An 18096-nucleotide genomic window follows, 5' to 3' on the forward strand; every position below is an offset into this window, starting at 1 on the left:
GTTCCCTGCTGGCACTGCGATCAGCACCAACAGGGGCAATGTTGATAGAGGTAGTCTGCTCCTGGAGTGTCCAACTGTAAAAATAAGAATAAAATAAAAAAATCCTTATACTCACCTGTCCTAAGTGTCCCCAGCTGTAATCCATGTGACCACTCACGCGGAGGAGCCGGGGAGAATGATGCGCTGCAGCGAGCGGGCCCCGGACCTCTGTTGCCCTCAGTGAGTGTACCGGAGGCACTGACATGTGAAAGAGCCCTTAGTGAGCATGTTTAATGACTGCTGCATTAACTGTCTATAACTCCTATTGACAGTTAATAGAGCAGTGGTTGTAATTGCTCAGTAAAGCTTCATTCACACAGGAGACTTTGGATCTCAAGCGATTAAACATTTATCACATTTCCTACCTAGTTGCATCACCCTGAGCAGTTATAATTACAAGCAAACTATGACTGCATTTTTATATTAACTGTCAAAATATAACAAGAAGGGGTTACAAAGCTATTTGTTAGGTTCTAGGAGCACAAAGACAGCCAATATTTCTCTCCTGGTACAACACCAAATACTTCTATGAGTACTTGGCTTCAGTAAAATATTTATTTATTGGGTTTGCTTATATAGCGCTAACATATTCTGCAACACTGCACAGACATTGTCATTGTCCCCATTGGGGCTCAAAATCTAACTTTGCTATCAAGTATGTCTTTGGAGTTTGTGAGAAAAGCTAAGTAAAAATGGACAGAACTGTGACAAAGTCACTGGCAAAGTATTAGAGGGGAGATATGTAGCACTGAGGTTGTTAGCTTCAGTAATATAAACCTAGGAAAAATGATCCAGCACACAAAGTGCTGAGTGGGGTTAATCAGCCATGTTTAGTGCTAGGATGATTGAACAGCTGTAGAGTGGGAGGAGTCCGGAGGATAAATACCTAGCTTTTTAGAGCAGTGTGTGTTGGTGAGCCTGGAGGTGAAAGAACTGGAGCTGTGTTTTTGTGTTAAGGAAAGCTGGACCTTGTGTTGATTGTTCCTCAAGTCGGCAGATTCCCATAGCAACAAGGACTGTGCCATACGTTATGCTTTTTGTTTTCCTGTTAAGCCGGGAAGGCCACATTTGTTTGCTAACCCTGCCCTGGTTTTATGTCGTACTTTTAATAAAACCAGTGGAAGATTTAGAGAGACAGTGTTCCTGTGTCTACCTCTATGTGCATCCGAATGAACCAATCTACCACAGAACATACAAACTTGAGTGACAGCTTGACCGCCCTATTGTGTGCAGTGGCGTGCTGGTCTGTCAGTATTATGAGTGACAGCTCAGTTGCCTTACAGTATGCAGGGGTGTGCTGGGCTGTCAGTATTGTTATAGGATTGCCCATTAGCTCAATCAGGGTGAGCCTGCTGGGTTTCCTCCAGGTGTCACCCTTTCAGGGTTATTGCCTGGCTATTTAGTTGGCAGAAGATTGCCAATCGTAGCTTTAGCTTAGTGGTGTGTGAGCCTGACGCGCCCCCTGGGCCGTGGGGTACTCGGTGCCGGGCCGGTCGTTGCTAGGGGAGATGTCACAGTGGCGGTGTCCCGGACCGTGACCCAGGGCGGTCAATCAAAAGGGGATTATTTACAGGGGATTAATAGTTTTTATATAAAGTTTGTGACGCCAACTGTGGTATGCGGCAAAAGGGAGCCGCCGCTGCGGTGCAGAACCTCTGGAGCTGTTGTTGATGCAGCAGAGTTGGTTTAGCTCTCCACAGGTAGAGCTTAGCTCCAGGGCAGTGTAGATGTATAGATGTTGCTTGGCGTTGTAGTGCAGTGTAGTGCAGGGGGTGATGGCGCAGAAGTAATTCACAGAGACAGTGGGGTGCAGTCTTCAGAGTTTACTCACAGTTGTTAAGTTCCTCAAATTGCACTGTACAGATTACAGCCTCCCACGTCACGCTGCGTTCACCAGGCAGAGGTTCAGCAATCCCTCAGGTAATTCAAGAGCGCTTAACGGGACCCATTTCTGTGTGCCTTTCTCAGTCGTCTTCCTGCGCTGGCTCTCACCCTCCTGCCCTGCGCCTCACAATCAGTGTCCCAATCCGGTAGCCTCGGGTCTTGTCGGGCGACCTGCAGTCCCCTGGACCCTCTGTGGCCACCTTTTCGGCGATGTAATTGTGGCTGTCGCAACTGCACCCTAAAACTACAGAAGCCTCCGGTTTCTAGCTGAGCCTTGTAGTTCTCCACTAGTTTAGGGGCCGGTCCCCTCTGCAGCTTGATCCTTCCACACCTGGTAGATTCGGGCGTACGGGTGGCCTCCAGCACTGCCCGTACCCCTAGGATCCCCTCATTCCTCCTGGAGCCCTCCTTCATGCTTCTCTCCTCTCCTCAGTCTTGGGCCTCTCAGGCTAGGCCCTCCTCCTGAGCAGAGCTCCTGCAGAGCTCCTGCCCCACACACTCTCCTCCTCTGACTGGCTTGACTTCCCAAGATGGTTCCCTCTTTTATATCACTTCCTTTCCTGTGCTCCCCTGAACTATGTCCTCCACCCACACCCATTACATGGTTCTACCCTCCAGCTAGGGACCAGGGACTGTGCTCTCCCTTAGGAGCAATCTCGCCCTGCCCCCACTGAAGTGGAATGTGTTGGATGCAGGTGTTAGGGTCCCGGGCAGCACTCTATCCTTACCTGAGAGCGAGATACCACAACTCTGGGTGAGATGCAGTACCTCTGTGGCGACTGAACCCACAGGGGCACCACATGCCTTTCTCTAGTGCTATGTTATTCTGATCTTTTGCTGCCCGACCTTGGACCTTGCCTTTGACCATCTGTTTGCTTAGCCCCTTTGTTTCGATCCGCTACCTCCCTGGAATTCTGACCTCGGACTGTGACCTGTTTACTCTTTTGTCTTGCCCCTCTGTTTGTGACGAACTGTCTTGGTATTTGACCTCGGACTTCTTGACTGCCCTGTATCATGAGAAGTGACGTTTACAAGCATCACAGATGGGCTTTGAACCCAGGAACCCAGCGTTTCTAAACACTGATCCACTGTGCTGCTTTCAACAACCTTAGTAGTACACTCCTCCTGTACATCCAAAACGTCTCCAAATGCAGAAGGCTTCTAGCTTCAGATATAAGAATGTAGCATGGAGGAAATTACTGCTACACAAGCATCTAAATAATCACCTGCTTAGACAATTTTCCATTTGTGCCTGTACTGAAAATATTTCTATAAATGAATGATTATTCTGCATCTGAGGTTAGCACTATATTTGTCATGTGACAATAGGCTTTAGATTATTGTCACAAGACTGAAATTATTTACGTGACTTGCTGCAACTTGCTGTGACAATTGAAGAGCTGCAGATTTGACTTTACAGAAAAAACAACTGGCAACCTGCTGGCAATTTGTGCTTCTAACGTGAAAGCTAAGGTGGCAAAGTTGTGTACGAATTGCTATGGGGAATCCAAAAGTGTAGGAGTTTTGTGACTCTGACAGTATTCTGTTGGTCATAAAGTAACCTAATTAACAATCACTAGATACAATATTGCAATGCAGCACCGCAATCTGCATGACAAAGAACAGATCAGAGAGTGAGCTGAATCATTCCTCAGGTGTTTTTCGCTTTGAAGGCATTCTATATTTTACAATAGAAGACAATGAGAAGGCTCAAAAGATGCCCAGTCATCTCTTTGAATGTTTTGCCAGCATTTTTGGTTGAATAGCCGCTGGTGATTTCATTGTTTAAAAAAAAAACGTCCGGTAAAAAGAAAATGCCACAAAAAAACGCTGGAAAACATTAATCCCTTCATGACCGGGCTATTTTCCGTTTTTCCCTACCTTCTTCCAATACCCATAACTTTTTTATTTTTATGTCCACATAGCTGTATGAGGACTTGTTTTTGCGGGGCTAGTTGTACTTTTGAATGACACCGTTCATTTTATCATGTGATGCACTGGAAAGTGAGGAAAAAAAATTTCAAGCATTGAAATTGCAAAAAAGTGCAATTCCACAATTGTTTTTTGGGTTTTTTATTTATTGTACCATTATATGGTAAAACTGACCTGGCAATCTGATTCTCCAGGTCAGTACAATTACGCAGATACCAAACAGGAATGGTTTTGTTTATATTTATTTAAGTAGTGAAAAAAAAATCAGAAATCTGTAAAAGAAAACATTTTTTGCTTTTGTCACCATTTTCCGAGACCCGTAACGTTTTCAATTTTCAGATATGGGGCTGTATTATTGTTTATATTTAGCATCCTGAGCTGACATTTTTACTGATACCATTTTGGGGTAGATACGATGTTTTGATCGCCTCTTATTGCATTTGTGGTGGCCCAAAACCTGTAATTCTGGTGTTTCAATTTTTTTCCCATTACACTGTATACCAATCGGATTAATAATTTATTTTATATTTTGATAGATCTGATTTTTACGAAAGCATCGATAAAATAATGTGTGTATTTTTATTTTTTTTAACTGTTTATTTTTAATGGGGCAAAGGGGGGTGATTTCAGCTTTTGTATTTTTTTTTCCATTTTTTTTTGTATGCTTTTTCACAGCCTTTTTCTGCCTTCTTTTTGGTGTTTTTTTTTTCTTTTTTTTTTACAAAGAAGCTTATGGGAAAACATCACATTCAGAAAAAAAAGCCAAAAATTGGTAAAAATCCTCAAAACAATAAAAAATGCCATATGTGGTAAAGAGAAATGTACCAAGCATTACAAAAACTTTTTATCATTTAGGATCCTGAGAACATCTGTGAAACGTCTAATTGTGGCTATACTGGCTGCCACCCAGCTTTCTTAAACAGGTATCAGGCAGGCTGTACAGAATTTTTGTGCGTGGCATTCACAGTGTTTACTTGTGGGATAGACGATAAGGACACTGCTTTGTGGTACTGTGCTCTCATAGTACAAAGACGTTGTGACGCTTATTGTTTAAAATTTGCTGATCAGCCTTTTTCTCTTACACAATCCATCTATTAGCCATGACAATGCTGGCTCTGCAATATCTTCCATTAAACCACATCTCCATGTTCTCCAACACTACTACAATGGGAGACAAAACTCATTCTGCAGCTGTTCTGCTGACAGGGAAGATGGAGAGAGGAAAAAGTCTTTGTCCCTTAGGAATTATAACATCTGGAGCCATACAAAAGAAGAATAGAAAGGTACAAATCTGCAACTTCTGTGAAACAGGTATATAGAGAAGTCAAGAGTGTATAAAACTGCCTGGCCAGTGTTATATCAGATACATTGCAGTATAAAGAGCTAAAAAGGACATGATTTGGTTCCTGTAGGTTAAAGGGTAATACTAAGCTTCTTACCGATAACACAGAAAGGTTTCCTTGCAAATCTCAGGCGTCCCTTCCATCCTCTGTAACGACAGCAACACCCGGCAGACCAAATTCGGATCACATACTCCATGCCAAACACCACAATCATCACAAATTCCTGATGAGAACAGAATGTAAATGTTAAATAAAAAAAACTGTAATTGCAATATTAGGCTCTATCATCTGCATGTTTAGAAGACATAACTGTCATAATTCTTCCACTATCATGCATAAAAGGCTAAATTCAACAGGTAGAGATAAGATTCTGCTACACACCACTTATCAATGAGAGAAAACAGTCATCAGATCCTGGTAGATGCTTGTATTTCAGCACTTCGCCAAGGATCTGTCAAGCATCCGAAATGTTAGGATCTCAGAAGACTATCAAAATAAGCACAATCCACCTAAAAAAATACATGTTTATGAAAAGATTTCAGATTAAAGGGGTCGTCCGGCCAACTACAAATTGCTGAATCCTAACAGCGTGTAATATAGCGAGTGTTAGGATTTAGCTTTGCTAGCAGATTCGACCCATGACAACAAGTTTGCGATATGCATACTAGCGGTCATGTGCTGATTCTCATTCATTTCTTTCAATGTACCGTTGGGAGAATGTTGAATAAAGTAGTCCAGCATGTCCAGTTGGTGAAAAGAAGCCTTGAAAAAGAACTGCTGTTCGAACTGCTTTCCTGTGTGCGACTATAAGTAATGTCATGGCTTTTGTAATGCTGAACATAAGAAATAATTAGGATTAGTAAATTTCTACCAACCACAAGTGCTGGACTACTTCATTCTATGTTTAAAGGGTATCACAAACTACTGTGCACCTGGAGGAGAGCACAAGTGCAGATGTGGTGAGCGGAAGATATTCCTCTATATTGATTAGGCCACGGCCCCACTATCAGTGTTTTGTCAGTATTCGGTCAGTATTTTTTCTCAGGAGTGGGAGCCAAAACCAGGAGTGGGTGATAAATGCAGAATTAGTGCACTTGTTTCTATTATACTTTTTCTCTGATTGTTCCTCATCTGTATATACTGATAATGGGGCCGTGGCCTTAAGGGAATACTCTATAGAGAAAAGTGGATCAGAGGCTACAGTGCATGCAGTACTTGCTGTCATGTTATGAACTGCTTAAGTGAGTCTTAACTGTGTGTAATATAACTGCACAGCTTGCCGAAAATTTGCACTTGGCTAGGCCAGCCCTTTAAAGCTAACTATAGACGAAACAATACTTTATTAAAGTGAATGAAGAGTCTGATGTTGTTTGGCTCATATAGTAATAAGCAACTGATCATTTTTTGGGGTGTAGTAGTTAGCAAGTGATAATTTTTTGGGCATAGTAATAAGCAGCTTATTTTTTGGGTAACTAAATGATGAAAGAACTATGATTCTTTCTGATCAGTTAGCATGGAAGAGCCCACCATTTACAATGGGATTATTAAGAAAAAAAGTTTCATGCCTTGGCTAAAGGAAGCTTCATTTTGATAAAACAATGTAATACATATGGGATAATTTCAGTGTAAATTGTAACTTTTTTTTTTTTTAGATTGGGATTAAAAAAGTAACACCAGAAGGCATCTGATCCAGGCACAGGCGTCCTACTTGTCAGTGTGCTTTCAGAATATCGGTGTGGTGGGCTCTGAAGCTGGCAGTCCCTTGTTTGTCTCCATCTCCTTGGAGATCTCATCTTCCATGTAAGCTCTGCCACCAATGATCTTCTGAGAGAAACAAACTGGTGAAAAGAAGAATTTCCGTTGTGATGAGTTTTCTGTTCAGGTTGCTCCTTCATATCGCTGCCTTTTATCCCAACAGTTTTGATCTTGCAATCACTTTCTATGCAGCACCCCTAGAGAGATGTCCTGCAGCTCTCAAAGTGAGGCTTGTTGTCTGCCGTGAGAGTGGGCGTTACGTAAGAACATATCACCATTACTCTTCCCCTAGCAGAACCAACTGGAAATTCAGGAAAAAGAATAGTAATTTTGTTTTAGGACTTAAATAATGGTAAGAATAGAATTTAGTTATAAATAAATGACATAAACTTAAATAATGATTGTGAGTTTTATTTACAACATGAGAAAATACAATGGTCCACATTTATTGATTCTAGGTTATATTTGTTAATGGCCACAGTGTGAATGTGTATCTATGCACTAAACATATCAAAATGTATTTAAGCTCATTTTTTTGCGATTATATTCCTTAGAATGGATCACCCCATACGCATTCACACTACATAGATCAAGGCGCTGTTTATAGCACCCAATACAGCATTCATATAGAGAATACACTTTATATGCCTCCATATGAAATCTGAGGTATACAAAGGTACAGTAGCATTGTAATACTGCATGAAGCATGTAAGAAGCCAGAACAGATCCACGTGCATGAACCTTTACAGGTTAATCTGGTCGTACAAATGAGATTAGTGAGATTATCCTTTACCCAATGCCACCATAAATAAAAAATAACATAATTGTGAGATCTACTGAAAAAATAAACATTAAAGTTTTGATATTTAAACATGATGCCATTGATAGATTGTACAATGTGGGCAATCAATGTACAAATATTTGTTTCGGCCAAATTGTATGTCAAGATTTTTGAGGTCAGTTTAAAAGAAATCTGCTGTGTCCACCAACAATTATGTATCAGTCTACCCAAGAGGCCTTCGTTATACTGAAAACTAATGACACAGGAGCCACGTATGGCACTTAAATGCCTTTGCATGTGGTTTCCTAGCTGTTGGCAGCTACATGTACAACTGGGTACTAGTGGCGCCGGGGAGGTCAGCATTACTTGAATTTAGTAAATGGGTCAAGACCAGATTAATGTAAGCTAACACCAGAGTAAGTCATATCACTTGGTCATATTTTTATTAAGCTTGTTTCTTATTTGCTTTCTTGCTTATCTTTCCAACACAATTCTAGAACGTTGTAAGTAGGGATACATATAGCTCACTTTCAGATTCTCCCAGTTGACTTATTAGGCCAGAATAACTTGACAAACTTTGTTGCTAGCTATAAAACATTAAGAAATATTTACAGGACACAGGTTAAGAAAATAACACTAAAACATTTTGTTCCTGTGCTTGTAATAATACCGTATATCAATCCCAAAGCAAAGTTCCATTATATAGTCATAAGAGTAAATTATCATATGCTTTCTTGATCATAACGCTGTACAAGCTAAGACACTACATACCATTCCTCGCAATCCTCTTCGTGTCAGATCCCTCTAAGCTCTTCACAGCCTATATAGATATCTTTTGTATCTAGATGATAACTATTTGGCCAGACACTCAACTGGAATGCTCCTTTGTAAAATTTTTTTCTTTATTCTAGTTTAGCTATTTCCAATTTACCTTGTCTCAGCAAAATCTCATGCAGCTTTTTAACGCAATTGTAGTCTGCAAAAACTATGTTTCCAAGAGTTTTCTCCAAACTCAGGTTTGTGGAACAAGGATACTTTTTTCCAGTCTGAAACTTGAAGCTACCAGAACCCGATGAAGATAACACATTCAGTGTAAAACTTTATTTCTGTCACATGTGAATGTTTGCCATATAATTATTTAATAATGAACATAAAAGATGACTGAATTATTCCTGTGCAGGAAAAAAATGTCTTAATCCTATTGTTCATATGTATTCAGTTTTATATCTCTCAGGTAAGAGCTTTAATAAGGGTCAAAATAGATTTTCCAGAGTGATAACAACATAAGGTCATGTCCTCCTTCCTTAACAAAAAAAAATTACTTATTTGCGGGAATATCAGGATAGTCTGTGTTATGACGGACAAGTAAGTGAAACTGATCCATTCTTTCAATCTATTGATCTGACAGTTCAGGGTGGGTCTGGTTTCCTAAACATCAGCAATGTGTCCAATGCTATCTCTAGCACCTTTCCACAAACAAAGACAACTGCGTTTAATCAAAGGAGAGACACAAGGACTTCTTAATTTAGACTTTGCCTCCGGAGTGAGTAGTCCTGACGTCAGCCGTTTGGGACAGGGGGCTGGAAGTAAAATACAAATTATACTAAACGAGATTGCGTAGAGCAGAACAGCATAGATTAATAAAAAGAAGAAAGTCAAAGAGAAAAATGCAAACTACATTGAACTGAAGGACAATAACGTCAAGCCGTAATAGGCACATTCAGTTACTGAAACAAGGCCACCTTTACATCTCTCCCAAATTAGTCTTTTCAGTGAAAAAAGTTAACAAACATGTTGGCACTCAGGTCAATCAGTCTGAGGCTCAATGAGCAAGATTCGATTTTGATTCTTAGGTTATGTGCGCACGATCAGGATTTACTTGCAGAAATTTCTACAGCGTTTCTGCAAGGTTCTGCACCTCTTGGCAGCAAAAACGCTGCAGAAAATCTGCTGCGTTTTTGCCATACATTTTTTCCAATACATTATATAAGAGAAAAACACAGGCAAAAACGCACAAAGAATGGACATGCCGCTTCTTTTAACGCACATGAAATTCTGTAAGGAAAAATCCTGATCACGGGCACAGATCTTGCAAAATCTCATAGAAAATGCTGGGATAAGCTTTGCAATGCGTTTTTGGGGCCAATGCTGCGCGGATTTACCGAATCAAAAACACATAAAAAACGCACCGTGTGCACATACCATTTGATGTGTTTAATTGACTTATATGCTATCATTATCAGATATTCAATGATCTCCCGCTGTCAACCCCACTCCTCGTTCTCACCTTCAAGAGAACTTTGTCAGCACGATTTTGTGATGTAAAGTAAAGACATGGCTGTAATGGCGCTGTAAGTCAGAATGAATTAATACCTTTGGGGAAGAAATCATCTTTGTGGTTCTTCTTTAATCACCATTTGAAGTTTTCGGCTAATTAGATTTCAGTGCACAGGGCTGTACTGTACACTGGGTCTTCTCCCCCCTGTTATCTCTATGTGTCAATACAGTGACAGCACTGTACACTCCAGAACAAACCACTGATGGCTAAATATGTTACAGCAGAGCTTTGTAGTTCTACTAATACTACAGTTCTACTATTCGTCAGAGCTGTCACTTAAGAAGGAGAGCCTGCTATATTAGAAACCAGAAAGTAAGGAGACTGCATATCTCTGAACTGCTCAAGAGACCACTTGAAAATACCCCTTTAAGACAAATCTAAATATCTTTTTTGCTGAACAAAACTTTTCATCATCAATGCATAAGTTGCACTTGGTTATTCTGCTTAAATTGTCATATACACACGTGGTCAACATTGTTGGTACCTCTCGTTTTATGAAAGAAAAATCCACAATGGTCACAGAAATAACTTGAATCTGACAAAAGTAATAATAAATTAAAAATCTATGAAAATGAACAAATGAAAGTCAGACATTGATTTTCAGCCCTGCTTCCACATAATTTGAAAAAAAATTAGACTCATGAAATAGGCCTGGACAGAAATGATGGTACCCCTGAAAATAATGTGACAAAAGGGACATGTTAAATCAAGTTGTGTCCACTAATTAGCATCACAGGTGTCTACAATCTTGTAATCAGTCAGTGGGCCTGTATATAGGGCTACAGATACTCACTGTGCTGTATGGTGACATGGTGTGTACCACACTCAACATGGACCAGAGGAAGCAAAGTAAAGAGTTGTCTCAGGAGATTAGAAAAAAATTATAGACAAGCATGTTAAAGGTAAAGGTTATAAGACCATCTCCAAGCAGCTTGATGTTCCTGTGACTACAGTTGACCATGTTATTCAGAAATTTAAGATCCATGGGACTGTAGCCAACCTCCCTGGATGTGGCCACAGGAGGAAAATTGATGACAAATCAAAGAGTCGGATAATACAAGTGGTAACAAAAGAGTCCAGGATAACTTCTAAAGAGATTAAAGGTGAACTTCAAGCTCAAGAAACATCAGTGTCCGTCATTGTTTGATCCAAAGTGGACTTCATGGAAGACGACCAAGGAGAACACCATAGTTGAAAAAAAATCATAAAAAAGCCAGACTGGAATTTGCCAAACTACATGTTGACAAGCCACAAAGCCTCTGCGAGAATGTCCTATGGACAGATGAGACAAAAATTGAAGTTTTTGGCAAGGCATATCAGCTCTATGTTCGGAAAAATGAAGCATATCAAGAAAAGAACACTGTCCCTACTGTGAAACTTGAAGGAGGCTCTGTTATGTTCTGGTGCTGCTCTGCAGCATCTGGCACAGGGTGTCTTGAATCTGTGTAGGGTACAATGAAATCTCAAGACTATCAAGGGATTCTAGAGAGAAATGTGCTGCCCAATGTCAGAAAGCTTGGTCTCAGTCGCAGGTCACGGGCCTGGCAACAGGATAAAGATCCAAAACACACAGCTAAAAACAACCAAGAATGGAAGAGGAAAACATTGGACTATTCTGAAGTGGCCTTCTATGAGCCCTGACATAAATCCTATTGAGCATCTTTGGAAAGAGCTGAAACATGCCGTCTGGAAAATCCAACCTTCAAACACGAGGCAACTGGAGCAGTTTGTTCATGAGGAGTGGGCCAAAATACCTGTGTAGAGGTGCAGAAGTCTCATTAATAGTTGCAAGAATCGTTTGATTGCAGTGACTGCCTCAAAAGGTTGTTCAACAAAATATTAAGTTAAGAGTACCATCATTTCTGTCCAGGCCTATTCCATGAGTTTAATTTTTTTTTAAATTCGGTGGAAGCAGGGATGAAAAGCAATGTCTGACTTTCATTTGTTCATTTTCAAAGATTTTTAATTTAATATTACTTTTGTCAGATTCAAGTTATTTCTGTGACTATTGTGGGTTTTTCTTTCATTAAACGAGGGGTACCAACAATTTTGACCATGTGTGTATGCCTTCCACACCTTACCTACATAATTCTCTCAGATGCATAAAGGGATTTTTGGTTTAAAAAATAAAGTTTTTTTCACTGTGTAAAGAAACATTTGATTTTCTTATGAATTCTTTATGGTTTTGAAGATCTCTATTAGTCAAGGAGTCTGAAACTGCAATGTTTTCTTTTCTCCCATCCTGCAATGGCCATGTGCAGATGTCACAGATTGGAAGCTTGTAACAAGACAGGAACTTATACACAAAGCATTGTAAGGGTATGTGCCCACGATGCGTACCAGCCTGCGGCCCAGAATGCCAAGAGTGTGCAAAGCAGTCATCAAAGCAAAAGGAGGCTACTTTGAAGAACCTAGAATATAAGACATATTTTCAGCTGTTTCACACTTTTTTGTTAAGTATATAATTCCACATGTGTTAATTCATAGTTTTTGTGCCTTCAGTGTGAATGTACAATTTTCATAGTCATGAAAATACAGAAAAATCTTTAAATGAGAATGTGTGTCCAAACTTTTGGTCTGTACTGTACATATATATACACATACATACATATACACAGGGTGGTCCAAAAGTGGGTGGACAGAAAGTGTAATAAGGTTATGAAGGGGGAGATTTATCAAACAAAATCCAGTAATTTTAGATAACATTATGTGGAGTGATGAAGTTTCTTTCAAATTATCCGGCCATATTAACAGACATAATTGTATTTACTGGTATAATGAGAACATGCATTTAACATTAGAGGAACAACTAAATGAGCCTGGTGTCAATGTTTGGGGAGGTATTTCAAGTTTTGGTGTTTTTGGACCAATATTTTTTGATGGAACAGTCACAGGAGATAAGTATCTCGAAATTCTAATGAATCAAGTTGTTCCCCAGTTACAGCAACAACCTAATTCAAATGACCTTTATTTCCAATAACATGGGGCCCCTCCACATTATTCAAGAGTAGTCCACGAGTATCTTGATGAAACATTTCCTAATAAATGGATTGGCAGACGAGGCCCACTTGATTTTCAGGCACGTTCACCAGACTTGACCCCAATGGATTTTTTCTTTTGGGGAGTACTCAAGGACAAAGTTTATAGTCGAAAACCAAAAAGTGTCAGTGATTTGAAAAATTACATACAGATACATTTCAAGAAATTAATACCCAAAGAGTCTTGTGCAAAAAAGTTTGTCGAAGCGCAAGAGTCAGACTTCAAAGCTGTGCAAATTGTAATGGAAAACAGTTTGAGCACCTGCGTTGATAAAATTTAAGGGCTTTTGTATTATTGTTCAGAACAAAATTTAATTGTCAATGTTATGCTTGTGTTAGTAAATATAATTTTATATATAAATCTTAAATCAAAATAAATGTTATTATTTTCTGGCCACCTACTTTTGGACCACCCTGTATGTGTATATATATATATATATATATATATATATATATATATATATATATATATACACACACAGTTAGGTCCATATATATTTGGACAGAGACCACATTTTTCTAATTTTGGTTCTAGACATTACCACAATGAATTTTAATCAAAACAATTCAGATGCAGTTGAATTTCAGACTTTCAGCTTTCATTTGAGGGTATCCACATTAAAATTGGATGAAGGGTTTAGGAGTTTCAGCTCCTTAACATGTGCCACCCTGTTTTTAAAGAGACCAAAAGTAATTGGACAGATTAAATAATTGTAAATAAAATGTTCATTTCTAGTACTTGGTTGAAAACCCTTTGTTGGCAATGACTGCCTGAAGTCTTGAACTCATGGACATCACTAGACGCTGTGTTTCCTCCTTTTTGATGCTCTGCCAGGCCTTCACTGCGGTGGTTTTCAGTTGCTGTTTCTTTGTGGGCCTTTCTGTCTGAAGTTTAGTCTTTAACAAGTGAAATGCATGCTTAATTGGGTTGAGATCAGGTGACTGACTTGGCCATTCAAGAATATTCCACTTCTTTGCTTTAATAAACTCCTGGGTTGCTTTGGCGTTATGTTTTGGGTCATTGTCCTTCTGTAGTATGAAACAACGACCAATCAGTTTGGCTGCATTTGGCTGGATCTGTGCACACAGTATGGCTCTGAATACATCAGAATTCATTCGGCTGCTTCTGTCCTGTGTCACATCATCAATAAACACTAGTGACCCAGTGCCACTGGCAGCCATGCATGCCCAAGCCATCATACTGCCTCCGCCGTGTTTTACAGATGATCTGGTATGCTTTGGATCATGAGCTGTACCACGCCTTCGCCATACTTTTCTCTTTCCATCATTCTGGTAGAGGTTGATCTTGCTTTCATCTGTCCAAAGAATGTTCTTCCAGAACTGTGCTGGCTTTTTTAGATGTTTTTGAGCAAAGTCCAGTCTAGCCTTTTTATTCTTGATGCTTATGAGTGGCTTGCACCGTGCACTGAACCCTCTGTATTTACTTTCATGCAGTCTTCTCTTTATGGTAGATTTGAATATTGATACGCCTACCTCCTGGAGAGTGTTGTTCACTTGGTTGGCTGTTGTGAAGGGGTTTCTCTTCACCATGGAGATTATTCTGCGATCATCCACCACTGTTGTCTTCCGTGGGCGCCCAGGTCTTTTTGCATTGATGAGTTCACCAGTGCTTGCTTTCTTTCTCAGGATGTACCAAACTGCAGATTTTGCCACTCCTAATATTGAGCAATTTCATGGATGGTTTTTTTCTGTTTTTGCAGCTTAAGGATGACTTGTTTCACCTGCATGGAGAGCTCCTTTGACCGCATGTTTACTTCACAGCAAAACCTTCTAAATGCAAGCACCACACCTCAAATCAACTCCAGGCCTTGTATGTGCTTAATTGAGAATGACATAACGAAGGGATTGCCCACATCTGTCCATGAAATAGCCTTGGAGTCAATTGTCCAATTACTTTTGGTCCCTTTAAAAACAGGGTGGCACATGTTAAGGAGCTGAAACTCCTAAACCCTTCATCCAATTTTAATGTGGATACCCTCAAATGAAAGCTGAAAGTCTGAACTTCAACTGCATCTGAATTGTTTTGTTTAAAATTCATTGTGGTAATGTCTAGAACCAAGATTAGAAAAATGTTGTCTCTGTCCAAATATATATGGATCTAACTGTATATATATATATATATATATATATATATATATATATATATATATATATATATATATATATATATAGATAGATAGATAGATATGTATATATACACACACCCACACACACACACATATACATACAGTGGGGAAAATAAGTATTTGATACACTGCCGATTTAGCAAGTTTTTCAACCAACAAAGAATGGACAAGTCTGTAATTTTTATTGTAGGTACACTTCAACTGTGAGAGACAGAATCTAAGAAGAAAAAACAGAAAATCACATTGCATAATTTTTACATAATTAATTTGCATTTTATTGCATGAAATATGTATTTGATACAATAGAAAAACAGAACTTAATATTCAGTACAGTAACCTTTGTTTGCAATTACAGAGGTCAGACGTTTCCTGTAGTTCTTGACTAAGTTTGCACACACTGTAGCAGGGATTTTGGCCCACTCCTCCATACAGATCTTCTTCAGATCTTTCAGGTTTCGGGGCTGACGCTGGGCAACATTGAGTTTCAGCTCCCTCCAAAGATTTTCTATTGGGTTCAGGTTTGGAGACTGGCTAGGCCATTCCAGGACCTTCAAATGCTTCTTACGGAGCCACTCCTTAGTTGCCCTGGCTGTTTGTTTTGGTCATTGTCATGCCTGAAGACACAGCCACGACCCATTTTTGATGCTCTTACTCAGGGAAGGAGGTTGTTGGCCAAAATCTCATGATACATGAACCCATCTATCTTCCCTTCAATACGGTGCAGTCATCCTGTCCCCTTAGCAGAAAAGCACACCAAAGGATGATGTTTCTCCCACCATGCTTCACGGTCGGGTATGGTGTTCTTGGGGTTGTACACATTCTTCTTCTTCCTCCAAACACAGCGAGTGGAGTTGATACCAAAAAGTTCTATTTTAGTCTCATCTGACCACACAATCTTCTCCCATGCCTCATCTGGATCATCTAGATGGTCATTGGTGAACTTCAAATGGGCCTGGACATGTGCTGGAGTGAGCAGAGGGATATTGCATGCCCTGCAGGATTTTAATCCATGATGGCGTAGTGTGTTACTAATAGTAATGTTTGAGACTGTGGTCCCAGCTCTCTTCATGTCATTGATCAGGTCCTCCCGTGTAGTTCTCAGCTGATTCCTGACCTTTCTCAGTATCATCCTTATCCCACGAGGGGAGATCTTGCATGGAGCCCCAGTCCGAGGAAGATTGACAGTCATCTTGTGTTTCTTCATTTTCTAATAATTGTGGCAGCAGTTGTTGCCTTCTCACCAAGCTGCTTGCCTATTGTCCTGTAACGCACCCCAGCCTTGTACAGGTCTACAATTTTGCCATTGGTGTCCTTAGACAGCTCTTTGGTCTTGGCCATGGTGGAAAGGTTGGAGTGTGATTGATTGAGTGTGTGGACAGGAGTCTTTTATACACATAACGAGTTCAAAGAGGTGCAATTAATAAAGGTAATGAGTGCAAAGTAGCAGGTCTTCTTAAAGAAAAACTAACAGGTCTGTGAGAGCCATAATTCTTGCTGATTGGTAGGTGATCAAATACTTATTTCATGCAATAAAATGCAATTTAATTATTTAAGAATCATACAATGTGATTTTCTGGATTTTTTTTTAGATTCTGTCTCTCACAATTGAAGTGTACCTGCGATAAAAATGACAGACCTCTCCATTCTTTATAGGTGGAAAAACTTGCAAAATCATCAGTGTATCAAATACTTATTTTCCCCACTGTATATATGCATGCATGCAATATATGTGCTTGGTATTGCAGCGTTGACCCACTCACTTTAATGCAAGTATACAGAGTAAACATTCAAGAGGCTACGGCATTCACAAAAGTTCTGCGCCCTCTTCAAAAAGCTGATCTTCAGGGTTTCAGAGAGTCACACGTCTGCTGATCTGATATTGATGGCCTATCCTAAGTATAGACCATGAAGATCATGATCCCGGAATTGAAAATGCTTTCCATTTTCGTGTAAAGCATATTAAGTTAACAATGAAATATTATGCCACTGTCTAATACCATTTCTGTATTGGTTTCTCATCATATTCATATTTGATATCTTGGGGAATGAAAGCCTGTAGTGGTATTCACACATAGGGGCACAGCTTATTATAATGTATTTTATTACTAAATTGAATATTAATGGTCAGCACCACCCACTGTACCTCCTTTTGACTCTATAGGCTATATTCACGCGTTGTGCTTTTACTGTTTTATTACTGTGATTTTTTGTGCAAAAGATGCTTTTTACAGTATCAGAAAAAGCTATGAGATTTCAGAAATCTCATGGACACGCTTGTTTTTTTTCTGAATGAATTGGAAAACTGCTGCATTTTTTAAATCTACAGCATGTCAATTCTTTCAGTGTTTTTGCATCTTATTTTCACCAATAGAAAATAATGAAAAAGTGCAAAAATGCAACAAAGCGTTTTTGCAGCATTTTTGGTACATAAAATTAACTTTATTAAATGTGTACTGTAGACAAATCAGACCAGCAATCTGCACCAGAAAAAGTGGCAAAAAACACCGTGAAAAGGCATTTAGAAAGCAGCGTTTTTACTGCCAAGAGAGCACGTTTTGGCCGCTGACAAAGGCTGCAAAAACCCAACTTTAAGGCTTAAAATTACGGAAAAGGAGAAAAAATGAAATCAATATTTTTAACTGAATGTCCAATAGAGAACACATTAAATAAAACTGATTACACCTCAAAAACTGGTGACAGATACTTAAAGTAGAACTCTGGGCAATAGAGTTTACATTGTGAATATCCCATTTGTTTTCTGTTCCGTACACCAGTTCAGTAATTAGACAAATACACTGTTATTATCTACTGGCTTACTGCTTGGTAGTACATCAGTATA

General features: G+C 39.5%; 1 protein-coding gene across 3 annotated transcripts in view; it reads right to left on the minus strand.

The window, feature by feature from the left end:
* Positions 1 to 18096, minus strand: part of KCNQ4 (potassium voltage-gated channel subfamily Q member 4) — a 313669-nt gene that overhangs the window by 145896 nt on the left and 149677 nt on the right. For all 3 annotated transcript variants that reach the window (XM_073665725.1, XM_073665727.1, XM_073665726.1), the window contains exon 3: positions 5295 to 5421. In XM_073665725.1, coding sequence (XP_073521826.1) covers positions 5295 to 5421 — 127 coding nt within the window. The remainder of the gene's footprint in view (positions 1 to 5294; positions 5422 to 18096) is intronic.

The sequence above is a fragment of the Phyllobates terribilis genome, unplaced genomic scaffold, assembly GCF_046119375.1.
Source record: "Phyllobates terribilis strain yellow unplaced genomic scaffold, ASM4611937v1 Scaffold_2__4_contigs__length_985480577, whole genome shotgun sequence".
Classification (NCBI taxonomy): domain Eukaryota; kingdom Metazoa; phylum Chordata; class Amphibia; order Anura; family Dendrobatidae; genus Phyllobates; species Phyllobates terribilis.